This window comes from Hemitrygon akajei, chromosome 22, assembly GCF_048418815.1.
Source record: "Hemitrygon akajei chromosome 22, sHemAka1.3, whole genome shotgun sequence".
In the NCBI taxonomy this organism is placed as follows: domain Eukaryota; kingdom Metazoa; phylum Chordata; class Chondrichthyes; order Myliobatiformes; family Dasyatidae; genus Hemitrygon; species Hemitrygon akajei.
Window position 1 is genome coordinate 11,136,499 of NC_133145.1, and position 21,416 is coordinate 11,157,914.

Genomic DNA, 21,416 nt, shown 5'->3' on the forward strand with positions numbered 1-21,416 from the left:
CAACAGTTGTCCTGGAGTGAGCCTCTCCCTCCCCGCCGTCCTGTTATGGGGGTGAAGGAGCGTTGTCGGTTTGCGGTAACGGGCCAGGATGCATGGCCCCATCATGATTAGTGCTATTACATTCCGGGCACCTCACGGGGATCGTACACTCTCTAGCAAGGTGAGAGGTAGAGGAACAGCATTTAAAACATATTTGTTTCTCCTTGAGGAGGGCAATCCTCTCTTCAAGGGGTTTTTCCCTAAACGTTCTGCATTTTTTGAGGGGGTGGGGTTTGTTATGCAATGGACAATTCTTGCTAGGGTCATTGTTAGTTGTAAAGGCTTCAGTCTTAAGCACTGAGATAGGTTTATTAATGTTGAAATTATTCAAAGTGGATTTATCTGTCTTGGTGTAAATTGTACTGCTTCCTGGACCCATGAGGCTAGGGTCGTTTCACTTCTTTGCCTCCTTGCACACAAACCTAGTGAAATACTCAAAGGGAGGAAATCGACCATTGTTCTCTTCCTTGTACTCCGAGGCAATGGACATCCACCTTTCCTGCAGCCCAAATGGAAGTTTGTCCACGATTTGTCTAATCCCGTGTGGAGTATCTAGGTATACTAGACCAGTTGAGTAGCCATCTTCTTTGGCGCCTTGAATCTCCATGAGTAAATCTCTGAGCTCTCTTAACTTAGTGTGGTCCTTGGCTGACACCTTAGGAAAATTTTCCAGACGTCGGTATAGTGCCGCTTCAATAATTTCGGGGGTCGCATAGCCCTCCCAAAGTCTCTCCCATGCTTTGCTTAAGGCTAGCTTGGGGTTGTTGAAGTACACTGAACGTATGCGTCTCACCTGTTCGCATGATTCTTTCCCCAGCCATTTCGCCATAAGATCCAACTCTTGGGTTGCTCTGAGCTGGACTCCGTCGATAGCGTTGGTGCATGTGGAGTACCATGCACGGTAATTTTCAGGTTTATCGTCAAACTGGTATAGTCCTGAAGAGACGAGATCTCGTCGTGCTAAATACTGTGCCATGGGTTCGACTGCAAGTGGCATGCGGGCTGTGGGAATATGTCGGCGGGTATATGACTGTTATGGAATTTGCTGTTCTGAATTCGGCCTTTGCCTCTCTTCTCGCCAAATCTGGTAAGTTTGGTGTCGAGAAGTATTTGTCATCAGCCCTTTCATTCTTGAATTCATCGCGGAGTTGTGAGGGTAAGTTGTCTTCCTCGGATGGATGTGATGCAATCGGGCCTCTCTGAGACTCCTCATGAAATGGGACGTTAGCAAATAAGTATGGAGAGGAAGAACAAATCTTCAAGTCTATTTGAGATCGGACATAGTTGCTTGTGCGTTCCAATCTGATCTTTTCTGAAGTAGATTTTACGTCAACCAGAACATGCATTTCTTCAGCATTTTCTACTAACTCTGCTTCCACCCTGGCAGCTTCTGCTTCTCGGTGTAGCGTCAGCACTTCTAACTCTGACCCTATCCTTCCCAACCAGCTGCTAAATCCTGTTTATCCTCTCCTATGCTATCTTCAACTCACCGTGTCAACCGGTTTACTTGCTGAGTTGTTAGCATTGTAGCTAAACTTTGAATGCCAGCACATGGATGCAAATTGTATATATTGTTAATCTTTTGAAGTTCAGCCCAAGTCTTTAAGCTTCCTTTTTTAGGATGTGAAACTTCCCTGGACCATTTATTAATTTTTTTTCTGGATCAGGTGGTTAATGATAAACCTCCTGTTTTCTTTCAAAATCTTCATCATCAGTCTTGTATGTTTTCGCTCTCGTAGTTTCCACAGAGGCAAGACTTGCCATGGCTGCCAGACCTGTTCCCTCATTACTGTCATCATCTCCTAAGCCACTAGAGGTCTCTGTTGAGTCAGTATCACTATTTTTGGGAACTAGTCAGCGTGGCTGGCTTTCAACATGATCAGCATCGCCATTAACACCACCCACTGGCTTGCTCAAACTGCCCCCTAAAGGTCTTCCCAGTGCTACAAACATTTGACCATTGTATTAATTTCAGACATCTTTTCGATGTCAAGAATCTCACAAAACTCACAAAACAAACATCCGTCCAAAATCTTAAAACTCCTGTCAACCTCTTGTCTGACAACTCCATTGTGATCAGATCCTGATTATTTATTCCGGCCCCACATAGGTTGTACAACCACAACTCCTCTCAGTCTTAAATTCCCTTTAAATGATGTACTGAAAATACTTATTTCAGACAATTAAGGAACTGAGGAATGTCTTTCCTCACAGCTTCCTTGTCAGTCTGCTTTTTCCTTCATGTAATCCTTCCATGTTTGGGTGCCAGATTGTTGGATCTCTGTTTATTTTTGGATCCATGAGGTTCTTCCAGGAGTCAAAAATAGTGAGTGGTCCTAATTCCAAGATTTTAGTTTACTTTAGAGTACAAACATACAAATACTAATCAAACTAAATGAAGAGTTGAGAAAAGATGCTAAGGGATGTAAGAGAATTAAGAAGCCAAGATGGCACTTCTGAAAAATCCATCACCTTTATAGATAAGATGAAATCCCATTACGAGGGGTGATTGATAAGTTCGTGGCCTAAGGTAGAAGGAGTCAATATTAGAAAACCTAGCACATTTATTTTCCAACATAGTCCCCTCCGACATTCACAGTCCAGCGGTCATGGAGCATACGGATCTTGGACTTCTAGAAAGTGTCCACAGATGTGTGATTGATAAGTTCATGGCCCAAGATAGAAGGAGATGAATTATACAGCTCTCATTACATACATATGCAGGTCAACTCTCTGAATGATTATGCAGAAAGTTTGAAGTTAATAACTCTTCGGGGGTGATTGATAAGTTTGTGGCCTAAGGTAAAAGGAGATGAGTTATTAACTGCATAATTCCTCAATTCTCCACCTCCTCCCCTCAACCTGACTCCAACCGCCTGATTAGCCACTCTGTCAAGTAAGAGAGTGGTAGAATCTGGAGTGGGAGTTGGTGGTGAAGTGGGGAAGAGAAGGTGGGTGGGATCTGTGTGAAAATAGGTGCTTGTCAGCACGGATTTAGTGAGTTCCTGGCTGCATCTCCTTGTTTGAATAAATGGGCAGGAAGAAGCCCAGATCTTTCTAGCTTTCCTTCTTCCATCTGAAAGTCACTGATGCAACGTTAATACAACTGTTGAATAAAAGTGGAACAAACCCAAATTATATTGGAAATCTTATGTCCTACTCATACTTCCATTGTCTCTTCCAAACCTTCTGAACCATATAACCATATAACAATCACAGCACGGAAACAGGCCATTCCGGCCCTCCTAGTCCGTGCCGAACTCTTAATCTCACCTAGTCCCACCTACCCGCACTCAGCCCATAATCCTCCACTCCTTTCCTGTCCATATACCTATCCAATTTTACCTTAAATGACACAACTGAACTGGCCTCTACTACTTCTACAGGAAGCTCATTCCACACAGCTATCACTCTCTGAGTAAAGAAATACCCCCTCGTGTTTCCCTTAAACTTTTGCCCCCTAACTCTCAAATCATGTCCTCTCGTTTGAATCTCCCCTACTCTCAATGGAAACAGCCTATTCACGTCAACTCTATCTATCCCTCTCAACATTTTAAATACCTCGATCAAATCCCCCCTCAACCTTCTACGCTCCAATGAATAGAGACCTAACTTGTTCAACCTTTCTCTGTAACTTAAGTGCTGAAACCCAGGTAACATCCTAGTAAATCGTTTCTGCACTCTCTCTAATTTATTGATATCTTTCCTATAATTCGGTGACCAGAACTGTACACAATATTCCAAATTTGGCCTTACCAATGCCTTGTACAATTTTAACATTACATCCCAACTTCTGTACTCAATGCTCTGATTTATAAAGGCCAGCGTTCCAAAAGCCTTCTTCACCACCCTATCTACATGAGACTCCACCTTCAGGGAACTATGCACTGTTATTCCTAGATCTCTCTGTTCCACTGCATTCCTCAATGCCCTACCATTTACCCTGTATGTTCTATTTGGATTATTCCTGCCAAAATGTAGAACCTCACACTTCTCAGCATTAAACTCCATCTGCCAACGTTCAGCCCATTCTTCTAACCGGCATAAATCTCCCTGCAAGCTTTGAAAACCCACCTCATTATCCACAACACCTCCTACCTTAGTATCACCGGCATACTTACTAATCCAATTTACCACCCCATCATCCAGATCATTTATGTATATTACAAACAACATTGGGCCCAAAACAGATCCCTGAGGCACCCCGCTCGTCACCGGCCTCCATCCCGATAAACAATTATCCACCACTACTCTCTGGCATCTCCCATCTAGCCACTGTTGAATCCATTTTATTACTCCAGCATTAATACCTAACGACTGAACCTTCTTAACTAACCTTCCATGTAGAACTTTGTCAAAGGCCTTGCTGAAGTCCATATAGACTACATCCACTGCCTTACCCTTGTCAACATTCCTCGTAACTTCTTCAAAAAATTCAATAAGGTTTGTCAAACATGACCTTCCACGCACAAATCCATGCTGGCTACTCCTAATCAGATCCTGTCTATCCAGATAATTATAAATACTATCTCTAAGAATACTTTCCATTAATTTACCCACCACTGATGTCAAACTGACAGGTCTATAATTGCCAGGCTTACTTCTAGAACCCTTTTTAAACAATGGAACCACATGAGCAATACGCCAATCCTCCGTCACAATCCCCATTTCTAATGACATCTGGAAGATCTCCGTCAGAGCTCCTGCTATCTCTACACAAACTTCCCTCAAGGTCCTGGGGAATATCTGGGAACCTATCACATCAGATATTATCTGTCTCAAAATAGTTGAATGAAGGAGGTCAGGGTATTTTTTCTTTTGTTGTTGCTTTCAGACAAGGTGTTTCATGTGTGTGAGATGTTGTTTCTTGATCCTTTCCACTCTGCTCTCCCACAGGACAGAAGGAAAGTGTGAAGTTGAAACATCGGTCTAAAATATTGCTTCCCAAACCAGAGAAACCAGAAAAGAAGCAGAAAGCTGAAAAATCTGGGAGCTCCAAAGAGGAGAAACAGAAAGGTATTCAAGTGTGGAGAAGCTCGCTGATCCTCCATGACCAGACTTCAGATCAAGTCTAGCATAGAATTCAGGGACCACTTTGTCAGGATGGGTGAGGTGAAAGGTAGTGGGGGTGGGATCTCAGCCCAAGATCTCCCTTTGTCAGGGTAATTCCACATAAAACTTTGTTACACTCTGCTGTGCTGTCAACAAGTGGTCAGCCATTCTTTGAAATCAAACTGGAATAAAGTTCTGATACTGTAAACTGTTTAGTGGCCCTCACTAGACTGTAATCAGCCACTCTGTCTCACCTACTTTCAGCTTCCCAATCTCCGATCAAGTTAACTAACGGCTGTCCAATCTGTGATCACCTATTCACCTTCACCTCCCCCGCACCATGGACCAACCCTCGCATCCCCCCAGTGGCCTATTCAGCTCACTCTCTTCACTCATTCATTGTCCCACCTCCCTTCAAAGAATCTTGAACAGAAGATAGTCAATTATTTGAGGTTGATATAATGAACTTCAGATAATCTTCAACTCAAGCACTGTCTTCTTTTTATTCCTTTAGAAACTGCTCCACCTCCACCTCCTCCACCTCCCCCTCCTCCAGTAGTCCCAGCCAAAGACTCGCACGATGAAAAGGAGACGGAGAAGACTGATGAAGAAGAGATAGTGAGAACTGCCAACATCAGAAAGAGACCAGAACCCAGTCACCAAATTCGAGAAATAATAAAGAAGTACCAGACCCGACCATTATCGCCGCCTCCTATTCCCAAGCGAAACAGGTTAGCAAGATGAGCATGTCAGCTTTGCGGGGCACCAGACACATCCCAATATTTGGTTTTTAAGGCCATTGGCCATTGAGGATGACTTTCTACTACATCTCGTTGTTTCAGCTGCATTGGAATCTTCTACTAATGTGGTGGGCTGGTTAGGTCACTGGGGTACACTGGACGTTGATGTGTTAGGTTGGTTAGGTCACTGGGGTACACTGGACGTTGATGTGTTAGGTTGGTTAGGTCACTGGGGCACACTGGACGTTGATGTGTTAGGCTGGTTAGGTCACTGGGGCACACTGGACGTTGATGTGTTAGGCTGGTTAGGTCACTGGGGTACACTGGACGTTGATGTGTTAGGTTGGTTAGGTCACTGGGGTACACTGGACGTTGATGTGTTAGGCTGGTTAGGTCACTGGGGCACACTGGACGTTGATGTGTTAGGCTGGTTAGGTCACTGGGGCACACTGGCCACTGATGTGTTAGGCTGGTTAGGTCACTGGGACACACTGACCACTGATGTGTTAGGCTGGTTAGGTCACTGGGGCACACTGGCCACTGATGTGTTAAGCTGGTTAGGTCACTGGGGTACACTGGACACTGATGTGTTAGGCTGCTTAGATCACTGGGACACACTGACCACTGATGTGTTAGGCTGGTTAGGTCACTGGGGCACACTGGCCACTGATGTGTTAGGCTGGTTAGGTCACTGGGGTACACTGGACACTGATGTGTTAGGCTGCTTAGATCACTGGGGCACACTGGCCACTGATGTGTTAGGCTGGTTAGGTCACTGGGACACACTGACCACTGATGTGTTAGGCTGGTTAGGTCACTGGGGCACACTGGATATTGATGTGTTAAGCTGGTTAGGTCACTGGGGCACACTGGACACTGATGTGTTAGGCTGGTTAGGTCACTGGGGCACACTGGACACTGATGTGTTAGGCTGGTTAGGTCACTGGGGCACACTGGACACTGATGTGTTAGGCTGGTTAGGTCACTGGGGTACACTGGACGTTGATGTGTTAGGCTGGTTAGGTCACTGGGGCACACTGGACACTGATGTGTTAGGCTGGTTAGGTCACTGGGGCACACTGGACATTGATGTGTTAGGCTGGTTAGGTCACTGGGGCACACTGGACGTTGATGTGTTAGGCTGGTTAGGTCACTGGGGCACACTGGACGTTGATGTGTTAGGCTGGTTAGGTCACTGGGACACACTGGCCACTGATGTGTTAGGCTGGTTAGGTCACTGGGACACACTGACCACTGATGTGTTAGGCTGGTTAGGTCACTGGGGCACACTGGATATTGATGTGTTAAGCTGGTTAGGTCACTGGGGCACACTGGACACTGATGTGGCGGGCTGGTTAGGTCACTGGGGCACACTGGACACTGATGTGTTAGGCTGGTTAGGTCACTGGGGCACACTGGACGTTGATGTGTTAGGCTGGTTAGGTCACTGGGGCACACTGGACGTTGATGTGTTAGGCTGGTTAGGTCACTGGGGCACACTGGACAGTGATGTGTTAGGCTGGTTAGGTCACTGGGGCACACTGACCACTGATGTGTTAGGCTGGTTAGGTCACTGGGGCACACTGGACGTTGATGTGTTAGGCTGGTTAGGTCACTGGGGCACACTGGCCACTGATGTGTTAGGCTGGTTAGGTCACTGGGGCACACTGGACACTGATGTGTTAAGCTGGTTAGGTCACTGGGGCACACTGGACACTGATGTGTTAAGCTGGTTAGGTCACTGGGGTACACTGGACGTTGATGTAGTGGGCTGGTTAGGTCACTAGGGCACACTGGACACTGATGTGCCGGGCTGGTTAGGTCACTGGGGTACACTGGACACTGATGTGTTAAGCTGGTTAGGTCACTGGGGTACACTGGACGTTGATGTAGTGGGCTGGTTAGGTCACTGGGGCACACTGGACACTGATGTGTTAAGCTGGTTAGGTCACTGGGGCACACTGGACACTGATGTGTTAAGCTGGTTAGGTCACTGGGGTACACTGGACGTTGATGTAGTGGGCTGGTTAGGTCACTAGGGCACACTGGACACTGATGTGTTAAGCTGGTTAGGTCACTGGGGCACACTGGACACTGATGTGTTAAGCTGGTTAGGTCACTGGGGTACACTGGACGTTGATGTAGTGGGCTGGTTAGGTCACTGGGGCACACTGGCCACTGATGTGTTAGGCTGGTTAGGTCACTGGGACACACTGGACACTGATGTGTTAGGCTGGTTAGGTCACTGGGGCACACTGGACGTTGATGTGTTAGGCTGGTTAGGTCACTGGGGCACACTGGACACTGATGTGCTGGGCTGGTTAGGTCACTGGGGTACACTGGACGTTGATGTAGTGGGCTGGTTAGGTCACTAGGGCACACTGGCTGGTGACTGTGAGGAGTTTGTATGTTCTCCCTGTGACCACATAGATTTCTTCTGAGTGCTCTGGTTTCCTGCTACACCCAATGGCATGCTGCCCGGTCAGTAAAATGTTCCGTTGTGTCGAATGAACATTTGGAGAGGAGAGGGGCTGATGAGAATGTGGGGGGAAATAAAATGGAATTAATGCAAGTAGGTGCTTGATCGGTCAGCATCGTCTCAGTGGTCATTTTGTGATGTATATGAGTTTAAGGCTCAAAATTTACTCTGTTATACACAGGACTAAGAAGACTAAGAAGAGGACTAAGAAGGTGTCCAGTTAGCATTAGCATGCCTCCCCTCCTGTACTCTACATTTCCATCATTGTTTCTCCCAGGAATTGTCTGAATTTAGTGTGTAACCAAGCGACAAGTCTTTAACTGGGGGAAGGATCATTACAAAGGTATCAGGCAGGAGCTGGGGAGAGAGAACCAACAGCAGATACCATTGGGTAAATCCACATCTGACACGTGGGAGTCCTTTAAAAGCCAGCATTCACGATTCAGGACCAACAAATTCCTGCGAGGAAGAAAAGTGAGGAGAGGTGTTGTAAATTTTGTCAAAGCGAGGAACTATGTGTAGGGTTTAGAAAGCTGAAACCAGACATAATCCTTGAGGAATATAAAAGAAGCAAGATAGAACTTAACAGGAAATCAGGAGGGCTAAAAGGGGCCATGAAGTGTCCTTGGTGAGTTGAATTAGGGAAAATCTCAAGGCATTCATTAAAAGCAAGAGGGTAGCTAGGACCACTTTAGAAAAAGGAAGGAATTTATGCCTGGAGTGAGAGGAAGTGGGTGAGGTACTAAAGAAGTACTTTTCATCAATATTCACCAAAGAAATGAAGGATAGAGTGAACAGGGAAGGGGGGGGGTATGCTGGTATCCTAGGGCATATGAATATCATGGAGGAGGTAGTGTTGGATCGCTTGAAGAATATTTATGTGGCTAATTTCCTAGGTTATTGAGGAGTCAATAGAGGAGATTATAGGGACCTTTACAGAGACTTCTAGCCAGAGGGAATGTTCCAGAGGACTGGAAAGTAGCCTGCAGTTCCTCTGTTTAAGTAGGGAAAAGGGATAATCCACTATATTACAGCTGACCTCAGAGGCACCGGAGTTGGTATGAAGGTGGCATGCAGTGAAACTGTGAGTGACTGTGTGGTGAACTACATATACCTGTCTGGACACCCCCCCTGCTGACTGCTCCTGTGGCCCCTCCCACTGACTGTAGCTCCTCCCACAGACCCCGGTATAAAGGCGATTGAGGCCTGAGCCCTGCCCTCAGTCTCCAGGATGTAGTATGGTGGTCAACTACTGCTTGTTCTTTCTTCCAGTCAATAAAAGCCGATATCTCGCCTTCACGTCTCAGAGAGAGTTATTGATGGTGCATCAGACTGTCTTGGACATTTCTGTGATTGTTGGACATTGATTGCCACAAGCTCGCCTCCCTTGTTTGGTGGTGGGACAGGCGACAAGGCAGCAGTGTCCCCTTGGTTGTAGCTAGGACTAGGCCTCAGTCCTTGAGCCGTCTAGGCTCGGTTGGCAGTTGCCTCTCCTGTCAGTGCTGCCCTCCAGTGGTGGATTGGTGGAATTACTGGCTGGACTGAGAGGAACCATCAATTTGAGAGACTTGTTGCTTAGGAACTTGGTCTAAAAACTTGTTTTCTTACGTGACTATGTTCTTTTTTTCTTTTCTCATTATTTTGAATGCACATGTATGTTTTTGCACCTCGGTCCCAGAGTAACCCTGTCTCGTGCAGTTGTATCCATGTATGGTTTGAATGACAATTAAACTTGATTTGATTTGATTTACATCAGCAAGATTACTTCTAGAAGATCCTTAGAGATAAGAATTACACATGTTTGGAAAAGCATGGACTTAATAGCGATAGCCAGCATGGCATTTGACAGGGAAGGTCATGTCTTTTGAACTTGATTACATCTCTTTCAGGAGATGATGCAGGTGATTGATGAATGTAGGAATGTAGTCTATTGTGGACTTCAGTAAGCATTTGGGAAGGTAGCTCAAAATAAACTGGTCCAGAAGATAAAATGGTCTCTTGACAGACTGGATTCAAAACTGGCTTGAGCATAGCGGACAGAATATAGTGGTGGACAGGGGGCTATTCTGTCTGGAGGTCTGTGAACAGCGGGGTTCCACAGCAATCACTGCTGGTACCTCCATTGTTTGTGATATATATAAATGATTTCTATGAAAGTATAGATAAGCTGATAATAAATTTGATGGCAACACAAAAATTTGCAGAACTGTGGATAGAAAGAAAGGTTGTCAAACAATTCAGCAGGATATAGACTAGTCAGAAATACTAGCAGAGAAATACAGGTGGAGCTTAATCTAGAATCAGTTGAGAAGTTTGGATAGGTACATGGATAGTAGGGGTATGGAGGGCTACGGTCTGGGAGCAGGTTCATGGGAGTAGGCAGTTTAAATGGTTCTGTACATCCTGGATGGGCAGAAGGGCCTGTTTCTGTGCTGCACTTTCTATGACTCTAGACAAGTGTGAGATATTGAAGAAAATGTGCAGTTAATGACAGGGTCCTGAGGAGCACTAATGCATAAAGGATCTTGGGGAACAAGCCATAGCACCCTGAAAGGGGGGTGGTATAAAAGGCCACTTCCCCTCGTTGGTTGAGGTGTTGAGTATAATAGTTGGAAAGTTGTGTTGCACCTGTGTAAAACTTTGGTTAGGCCGTTTCTGGAGTACTGTGCACAGTTCTGGTTGCCCCATGACAGAAAGGTTGCAGAGGCTTTGGAGCAGAAAAGGTTTATCAAAGGTGTTATCTGGATTAAAGAGTAATAGATTTAAGGAGTGTTTGGACAAACTTGGAGTGTTTCCCCTGAGTTTGTAAACTGAGGGTTGAACCTGATAAAGGCATGTGAAATTATTAGAGGTGTAGATAGGGTAGATAGTACTTTTGCCAGGGTGGAAGTCACAAATTATGTAGGGCATAGATTTAAGATGAGAGAGGGGAAAGATTATGGAGATCTATGAGTCAAGTTATTTTTTACACAGAGAGTGATTGGTACCAGGAATGTGCTGAAGAGGTGTAGAAGCAGGTACAATAGTAACTAGTTTAGACGGGCACAAGAACAGGCAGGGAATGGAGGAACACTGACCATGTGCAGGAAGATGGGATTAGTTTGAATTGGAATCAGACATTGTGGGCCAAAGTGTCTATTCCTGTGCCGTACTGGTCTATAGCTACAAAATAGGCCAGAGATTTGGACTGCTCATTATATGGCCAAAGGCAGCTTCTCATCAAAGGCTGTCTACATTGACAGCCATCGTGCTTCTGGCACTGAGACTGAAGACTGGAAGTGACTAGATAGATAGATAGATAGATAGATAGATAGATAGATACTTTATTCATCCCCATGGGGAAATTCAACTAGGCACAGGTTTTGAGCAGAGAAGACTGGAAGTGACTAGGCACAGGTTTTGGGTAGAGAACACTGGAAGTGACTAGGCACAGGTTTTGAGCAGAGAAGACTGGAAGTGACTAGGCACAGGTTTTGGGTAGAGAAGACTGGAAGTGACCAGGCACAGGTTTTGAGCAAAGAAGACTGGAAGTGACTAGGCACAGGTTTTGGGCAGAGAAGACTGGAAGAGACTAGGCACAGGTTTTGGGTAGAGAAGACTGGAAGTGACTAGGCACAGGTTTTGGGCAGAGAAGACTGGAAGAGACTAGGCACAGGTTTTGAGCAAAGAAGACTGGAAGTGACTAGGCACAGGTTTTGGGCAGAGAAGACTGGAAGAGACTAGGCACAGGTTTTGAGCAAAGAAGACTGGAAGTGACTAGGCACAGGTTTTGGGCAGAGAAGACTGGAAGTGACCAGGCACAGGTTTTGAGCAGAGAAGACTGGAAGTGACTAGGCACAGGTTTTGGGCAGAGAAGACTGGAAGAGACTAGGCACAGGTTTTGGGTAGAGAAGACTGGAAGTGACCAGGCACAGGTTTTGAGCAGAGAAGACTGGAAGTGACTAGGCACAGGTTTTGAGCAGAGAAGACTGGAAGTGACTAGGCACAGGTTTTGAGCAGAGAAGACTGGAAGTGACTTGGCACAGGTTTTGGGTAGAGAAGACTGGAAGTGACTAGGCACAGGTTTTGGGTAGAGAAGACTGGAAGTGACTAGGCACAGGTTTTGAGCAGAGAAGACTGGAAGTGACTAGGCACAGGTTTTGAGCAGAGAAGACTGGAAGTGACTAGGCACAGGTTTTGAGCAGAGAAGACTGGAAGTGACTTGGCACAGGTTTTGGGTAGAGAAGACTGGAAGTGACTAGGCACAGGTATTGGGTAGAGAAGACTGGAAGTGACTAGGCACAGGTTTTGAGCAGAGAAGACTGGAAGTGACTAGGCACAGGTTTTGAGCAGAGAAGACTGGAAGTGACTAGGCACAGGTTTTGAGCAGAGAAGACTGGAAGTGACTTGGCACAGGTTTTGGGTAGAGAAGACTGGAAGTGACTAGGCACAGGTTTTGGGTAGAGAAGACTGGAAGTGACTAGGCACAGGTTTTGAGCAGAGAAGACTGGAAGTGACTAGGCACAGGTTTTGAGCAGAGAAGACTGGAAGTGACTAGGCACAGGTTTTGGGCAGAGAAGACTGGAAGTGACTTGGCACAGGTTTTGGGTAGAGAAGACTGGAAGTGACTAGGCACAGGTTTTGGGTAGAGAAGACTGGAAGTGACTAGGCACAGGTATTGAGCAGAGAAGACTGGAAGTGACTAGGCACAGGTTTTGAGCAGAGAAGACTGGAAGTGACTAGGCACAGGTTTTGAGCAGAAAAGACTGGAAGTGACTTGGCACAGGTTTTGGGTAGAGAAGACTGGAAGTGACTAGGCACAGGTTTTGGGTAGAGAAGATTGGAAGTGACTAGGCACAGGTTTTGAGCAGAGAAGACTGGAAGTGACTAGGCACAGGTTTTGGGTAGAGAAGATTGGAAGTGACTAGGCACAGGTTTTGAGCAGAGAAGATTGGAAGTGACTAGGCACAGGTTTTGGGTAGAGAAGACTGGAAGTGACTAGGCACAGGTTTTGAGCAGAGAAGACTGGAAATGACTAGGCACATGTTTTGAGCAGAGAAGACTGGAAGTGACTAGGCACAGGTTTTGGGCTGAGAAGACTGGAAGTGACTAGGCACAGGTTTTGAGCAGAGAAGACTGGAAGTGACTAAGCACATGTTTTGAGCAGAGAAGACTGGAAGTGACTAGGCACAGGTTTTGGGCTGAGAAGACTGGAAGTGACTAGGCACAGGTTTTGAGCAGAGAAGACTGGAAGTGACTAGGCACAGGTTTTGGGTAGAAAAGATTGGAAGTGACTAGGCACAGGTTTTGAGCAGAGAAGACTGGAAGTGACTAGGCACAGGTTTTGAGCAGAGAAGACTGGAAGTGACTAGGCACATGTTTTGAGCAGAGAAGACTGGAAGTGACTAGGCACAGGTTTTGAGCAGAGAAGACTGGAAGTGACTAGGCACAGGTTTTGAGCAGAGAAGACTGGAAGTGACTAGGCACAGGTTTTGAGCAGAGAAGACTGGAAGTGACTAGGCACAGGTTTTGAGCAGAGAAGACTGGAAGTGACTAGGCACAGGTTTTGGGCAGAGAAGACTGGAAGTGACTAGGCACAGGTTTTGAGCAGAGAAGACTGGAAGTGAATAGACACAGGTTTTGGGCAGAGAAGACTGGAAGTGACTAGGCACAGGTTTTGTGCAGAGAAGACTGGAAGTGACTAGGCACAGGTTTCGAACAGAGAAGACTGGAAGTGACTAGGCACAGGTTTCGAACAGAGAAGACTGGAAGTGACTAGGCACAGGTTTTGGACAGAGAAGACTGGAAGTGACTAGGCACAGGTTTTGAGCAGAGAAGACTGGAAGTGACTAGGCACAGGTTTTGGGCAGAGAAGACTGGAAATGACTAGGCACATGTTTTGAGCAGAGAAGACTGGAAGTGACTAGGCACAGGTTTTGAGCAGAGAAGACTGGAAGTGACTAGGCACAGGTTTTGGGCAGAGAAGACTGGAAATGACTAGGCACATGTGTTGAGCAGAGAAGACTGGAAGTGACTAGGCACAGGTTTTGGGTAGAGAAGACTGGAAGTGACTAGGCACAGGTTTTGAGCAGAGAAGACTGGAAGTGACTAGGCACAGGTTTTGAGCAGAGAAGACTGGAAGTGAATAGGCACAGGTTTTTGGGCAGAGAAGACTGGAAGTGACTAGGCACAGGTTTTGAGCAGAGAAGACTGGAAGTGACTAGGCACAGGTTTTGTGCAGAGAAGACTGGAACTGAATAGGCACAGGTTTTGGGCAGAGAAGACTGGAAGTGACTAGGCACAGGTTTTGGGCAGAGAAGACTAGAAGTGACTAGGCACAGGTTTTGAGCAGAGAAGACTGGAAGTGACTAGGCACAGGTTTTGAGCAGAGAAGACTGGAAGTGACTAGGCACAGGTTTCGAACAGAGAAGACTGGAAGTGACTAGGCACAGGTTTTGGGCAGAGAAGACTAGAAGTGACTAGGCACAGGTTTTGGGCAGAGAAGACTGGAAGTGACTAGGCACAGGTTTCGAACAGAGAAGACTGGAAGTGACTAGGCACAGGTTTTGAGCAGAGAAGACTGGAAGTGACTAGGCACAGGTTTTGAGCAGAGAAGACTGGAAGTGACTAGGCACAGGTTTTGGGCAGAGAAGACTGGAAGTGACTAGGCACAGGTTTTGAGCAGAGAAGACTGGAAGTGACTAGGCACAGGTTTTGGGCAGAGAAGACTGGAAATGACTAGGCACATGTTTTGAGCAGAGAAGACTGGAAGTGACTAGGCACAGGTTTTGAGCAGAGAAGACTGGAAGTGAATAGGCACAGGTTTTGGGCAGAGAAGACTGGAAGTGACTAGGCACAGGTTTTGAGCAGAGAAGACTGGAAGTGACTAGGCACAGGTTTTGAGCAGAGAAGACTGGAAGTGACTAGGCACAGGTTTTGGGCAGAGAAAACTGGAAGTGACTAGGCACAGGTTTTGAGCAGAGAAGACTGGAAGTGACTAGGCACAGGTTTTGAGCAGAGAAGACTGGAAGTGACTAGGCACAGGTTTCGAACAGAGAAGACTGGAAGTGACTAGGCACAGGTTTTGGGCAGAGAAGACTAGAAGTGACTAGGCACAGGTTTTGAGCAGAGAAGACTGGAAGTGACTAGGCACAGGTTTTGAGCAGAGAAGACTGGAAGTGACTAGGCACAGGTTTCGAACAGAGAAGACTGGAAGTGACTAGGCACAGGTTTTGGGCAGAGAAGACTAGAAGTGACTAGGCACAGGTTTTGAGCAGAGAAGACTGGAAGTGACTAGGCACAGGTTTTGAGCAGAGAAGACTGGAAGTGACTAGGCACAGGTTTCGAACAGAGAAGACTGGAAGTGACTAGGCACAGGTTTTGGGCAGAGAAGACTAGAAGTGACTAGGCACAGGTTTTGGGCAAAGAAGACTGGAAGTGACTAGGCACAGGTTTCGAACAGAGAAGACTGGAAGTGACTAGGCACAGGTTTTGAGCAGAGAAGACTGGAAGTGACTAGGCACAGGTTTTGAGCAGAGAAGACTAGAAGTGACTAGGCACAGGTTTTGAGCAGAGAAGACTGGAAGTGACTAGGCACAGGTTTTGAGCAGAGAAGACTGGAAGTGACTAGGCACAGGTTTTGAGCTGAGAATACTGGAAGTGACTAGGCACAGGTTTTGTGCAGAGAAGACTGGAAGTGACTAGGCACAGATTTTGAGCAGAGAAGACTGGAAGTGAATAGGCACAGGTTTTGGGCAGAGAAGACTGGAAGTGACTAGGCACAGGTTTTGAGCAGAGAAGACTGGAAGTGACTAGGCACAGGTTTTGAGCAGAGAAGACTGGAAGTGAATAGGCACAGGTTTTGGGCAGAGAAGACTGGAAGTTACTAGGCACAGGTTTTGAGCAGAGAAGACTGGAACTGAATAGGCACAGGTTTTGGGCAGAGAAGACTGGAAGTGACTAGGCACAGGTTTTGAGCAGAGAAGACTGGAAGTGACTAGGCACAGGTTTTGAGCAGAGAAGACTGGAAGTGAATAGGCACAGGTTTTGGGCAGAGAAGACTGGAAGTGACTAGGCACAGGTTTTGAGCAGAGAAGACTGGAAGTGAATAGACACAGGTTTTGGGCAGAGAAGACTGGAAGTGACTAGGCACAGGTTTTGTGCAGAGAAGACTGGAAGTGACTAGGCACAGGTTTCGAACAGAGAAGACTGGAAGTGACTAGGCACAGGTTTCGAACAGAGAAGACTGGAAGTGACTAGGCACAGGTTTTGGACAGAGAAGACTGGAAGTGACTAGGCACAGGTTTTGAGCAGAGAAGACTGGAAGTGACTTGGCACAGGTTTTGGGTAGAGAAGACTGGAAGTGACTAGGCACAGGTTTTGGGTAGAGAAGACTGGAAGTGACTAGGCACAGGTATTGAGCAGAGAAGACTGGAAGTGACTAGGCACAGGTTTTGAGCAGAGAAGACTGGAAGTGACTAGGCACAGGTTTTGAGCAGAAAAGACTGGAAGTGACTTGGCACAGGTTTTGGGTAGAGAAGACTGGAAGTGACTAGGCACAGGTTTTGGGTAGAGAAGATTGGAAGTGACTAGGCACAGGTTTTGAGCAGAGAAGACTGGAAGTGACTAGGCACAGGTTTTGGGTAGAGAAGATTGGAAGTGACTAGGCACAGGTTTTGAGCAGAGAAGATTGGAAGTGACTAGGCACAGGTTTTGGGTAGAGAAGACTGGAAGTGACTAGGCACAGGTTTTGAGCAGAGAAGACTGGAAATGACTAGGCACATGTTTTGAGCAGAGAAGACTGGAAGTGACTAGGCACAGGTTTTGGGCTGAGAAGACTGGAAGTGACTAGGCACAGGTTTTGAGCAGAGAAGACTGGAAGTGACTAAGCACATGTTTTGAGCAGAGAAGACTGGAAGTGACTAGGCACAGGTTTTGGGCTGAGAAGACTGGAAGTGACTAGGCACAGGTTTTGAGCAGAGAAGACTGGAAGTGACTAGGCACAGGTTTTGGGTAGAAAAGATTGGAAGTGACTAGGCACAGGTTTTGAGCAGAGAAGACTGGAAGTGACTAGGCACAGGTTTTGAGCAGAGAAGACTGGAAGTGACTAGGCACATGTTTTGAGCAGAGAAGACTGGAAGTGACTAGGCACAGGTTTTGAGCAGAGAAGACTGGAAGTGACTAGGCACAGGTTTTGAGCAGAGAAGACTGGAAGTGACTAGGCACAGGTTTTGAGCAGAGAAGACTGGAAGTGACTAGGCACAGGTTTTGAGCAGAGAAGACTGGAAGTGACTAGGCACAGGTTTTGGGCAGAGAAGACTGGAAGTGACTAGGCACAGGTTTTGAGCAGAGAAGACTGGAAGTGAATAGACACAGGTTTTGGGCAGAGAAGACTGGAAGTGACTAGGCACAGGTTTTGTGCAGAGAAGACTGGAAGTGACTAGGCACAGGTTTCGAACAGAGAAGACTGGAAGTGACTAGGCACAGGTTTTGGACAGAGAAGACTGGAAGTGACTAGGCACAGGTTTTGAGCAGAGAAGACTGGAAGTGACTAGGCACAGGTTTTGGGCAGAGAAGACTGGAAATGACTAGGCACATGTTTTGAGCAGAGAAGAATGGAAGTGACTAGGCACAGGTTTTGAGCAGAGAAGACTGGAAGTGACTAGGCACAGGTTTTGGGCAGAGAAGACTGGAAATGACTAGGCACATGTGTTGAGCAGAGAAGACTGGAAGTGACTAGGCACAGGTTTTGGGTAGAGAAGACTGGAAGTGACTAGGCACAGGTTTTGAGCAGAGAAGACTGGAAGTGACTAGGCACAGGTTTTGAGCTGAGAAGACTGGAAGTGACTAGGCACAGGTTTTGGGTAGAGAAGATTGGAAGTGACTAGGCACAGGTTTTGAGCAGAGAAGACTGGAAGTGACTAGGCACAGGTTTTGGGCAGAGAAGATTGGAAGTGACTAGGCACAGGTTTTGAGCAGAGAAGATTGGAAGTGACTAGGCACAGGTTTTGGGTAGAGAAGACTGGAAGTGACTAGGCACAGGTTTTGAGCAGAGAAGACTGGAAATGACTAGGCACATGTTTTGAGCAGAGAAGACTGGAAGTGTCTAGGCACAGGTTTTGGGCTGAGAAGACTGGAAGTGACTAGGCACAGGTTTTGAGCAGAGAAGACTGGAAGTGACTAAGCACATGTTTTGAGCAGAGAAGACTGGAAGTGACTAGGCACAGGTTTTGGGCTGAGAAGACTGGAAGTGACTAGGCACAGGTTTTGAGCAGAGAAGACTGGAAGTGACTAGGCACAGGTTTTGGGTAGAAAAGATTGGAAGTGACTAGGCACAGGTTTTGAGCAGAGAAGACTGGAAGTGACTAGGCACAGGTTTTGAGCAGAGAAGACTGGAAGTGACTAGGCACATGTTTTGAGCAGAGAAGACTGGAAGTGACTAGGCACAGGTTTTGAGCAGAGAAGACTGGAAGTGACTAGGCACAGGTTTTGAGCAGAGAAGACTGGAAGTGACTAGGCACAGGTTTTGAGCAGAGAAGACTGGAAGTGACTAGGCACAGGTTTTGAGCAGAGAAGACTGGAAGTGACTAGGCACAGGTTTTGGGCAGAGAAGACTGGAAGTGACTAGGCACAGGTTTTGAGCAGAGAAGACTGGAAGTGAATAGACACAGGTTTTGGGCAGAGAAGACTGGAAGTGACTAGGCACAGGTTTTGTGCAGAGAAGACTGGAAGTGACTAGGCACAGGTTTCGAACAGAGAAGACTGGAAGTGACTAGGCACAGGTTTTGGACAGAGAAGACTGGAAGTGACTAGGCACAGGTTTTGAGCAGAGAAGACTGGAAGTGACTAGGCACAGGTTTTGGGCAGAGAAGACTGGAAATGACTAGGCACATGTTTTGAGCAGAGAAGAATGGAAGTGACTAGGCACAGGTTTTGAGCAGAGAAGACTGGAAGTGACTAGGCACAGGTTTTGGGCAGAGAAGACTGGAAATGACTAGGCACATGTGTTGAGCAGAGAAGACTGGAAGTGACTAGGCACAGGTTTTGGGTAGAGAAGACTGGAAGTGTCTAGGCACAGGTTTTGAGCAGAGAAGACTGGAAGTGACTAGGCACAGGTTTTGAGCTGAGAAGACTGGAAGTGACTAGGCACAGGTTTTGTGCAGAGAAGACTGGAAGTGACTAGGCACAGGTTTTGAGCAGAGAAGACTGGAAGTGAATAGGCACAGGTTTTTGGGCAGAGAAGACTGGAAGTGACTAGGCACAGGTTTTGAGCAGAGAAGACTGGAAGTGACTAGGCACAGGTTTTGTGCAGAGAAGACTGGAACTGAATAGGCACAGGTTTTGGGCAGAGAAGACTGGAAGTGACTAGGCACAGGTTTTGGGCAGAGAAGACTAGAAGTGACTAGGCACAGGTTTTGAGCAGAGAAGACTGGAAGTGACTAGGCACAGGTTTTGAGCAGAGAAGACTGGAAGTGACTAGGCACAGGTTTCGAACAGAGAAGACTGGAAGTGACTAGGCACAGGTTTTGGGCAGAGAAGACTAGAAGTGACTAGGCACAGGTTTTGGGCAGAGAAGACTGGAAGTGACTAGGCACAGGTTTCGAACAGAGAAGACTGGAAGTGACTAGGCACAGGTTTTGAGCAGAGAAGACTGGAAGTGACTAGGCACAGGTTTTGAGCAGAGAAGACTGGAAGTGACTAGGCACAGGTTTTGGGCAGAGAAGACTGGAAGTGACTAGGCACAGGTTTTGAGCAGAGAAGACTGGAAGTGACTAGGCACAGGTTTTGGGCAGAGAAGACTGGAAATGACTAGGCACATGTTTTGAGCAGAGAAGACTGGAAGTGACTAGGCACAGGTTTTGAGCAGAGAAGACTGGAAGTGAATAGGCACAGGTTTTGGGCAGAGAAGACTGGAAGTGACTAGGCACAGGTTTTGAGCAGAGAAGACTGGAAGTGACTAGGCACAGGTTTTGAGCAGAGAAGACTGGAAGTGACTAGGCACAGGTTTTGGGCAGAGAAAACTGGAAGTGACTAGGCACAGGTTTTGAGCAGAGAACACTGGAAGTGACTAGGCACAGGTTTTGAGCAGAGAAGACTGGAAGTGACTAGGCACAGGTTTCGAACAGAGAAGACTGGAAGTGACTAGGCACAGGTTTTGAGCAGAGAAGACTGGAAGTGACTAGGCACAGGTTTTGGGCAGAGAAGACTGGAAATGACTAGGCACATGTGTTGAGCAGAGAAGACTGGAAGTGACTAGGCACAGGTTTTGGGTAGAGAAGACTGGAAGTGACTAGGCACAGGTTTTGAGCAGAGAAGACTGGAAGTGACTAGGCACAGGTTTTGAGCTGAGAAGACTGGAAGTGACTAGGCACAGGTTTTGTGCAGAGAAGACTGGAAGTGACTAGGCACAGGTTTTGAGCAGAGAAGACTGGAAGTGAATAGGCACAGGTTTTTGGGCAGAGAAGACTGCAAGTGACTAGGCACAGGTTTTGAGCAGAGAAGACTGGAAGTGACTAGGCACAGGTTTTGGGTAGAGAAGACTGGAAGTGACTAGGCACAGGTTTTGGGTAGAGAAGACTGGAAGTGACTAGGCACAGGTATTGAGCAGAGAAGACTGGAAGTGACTAGGCACAGGTTTTGAGCAGAGAAGACTGGAAGTGACTAGGCACAGGTTTTGAGCAGAAAAGACTGGAAGTGACTTGGCACAGGTTTTGGGTAGAGAAGACTGGAAGTGACTAGGCACAGGTTTTGGGTAGAGAAGATTGGAAGTGACTAGGCACAGGTTTTGAGCAGAGAAGACTGGAAGTGACTAGGCACAGGTTTTGGGTAGAGAAGATTGGAAGTGACTAGGCACAGGTTTTGAGCAGAGAAGATTGGAAGTGACTAGGCACAGGTTTTGGGTAGAGAAGACTGGAAGTGACTAGGCACAGGTTTTGAGCAGAGAAGACTGGAAATGACTAGACACATGTTTTGAGCAGAGAAGACTGGAAGTGACTAGGCACAGGTTTTGGGCTGAGAAGACTGGAAGTGACTAGGCACAGGTTTTGAGCAGAGAAGACTGGAAGTGACTAAGCACATGTTTTGAGCAGAGAAGACTGGAAGTGACTAGGCACAGGTTTTGGGCTGAG

General features: G+C 46.8%; 1 protein-coding gene across 1 annotated transcript in view; it reads left to right on the forward strand.

Moving 5' to 3' along the window:
- myo15b (myosin XVB) overlaps nt 1-21,416 on the forward strand; it is a 452,296-nt gene that overhangs the window by 288,618 nt on the left and 142,262 nt on the right. Inside the window, exons 43-44 of the mRNA XM_073026589.1 lie at nt 4,936-5,055; nt 5,606-5,822. Of these exons, the coding sequence (XP_072882690.1) occupies nt 4,936-5,055; nt 5,606-5,822 (337 nt within the window). The remainder of the gene's footprint in view (nt 1-4,935; nt 5,056-5,605; nt 5,823-21,416) is intronic.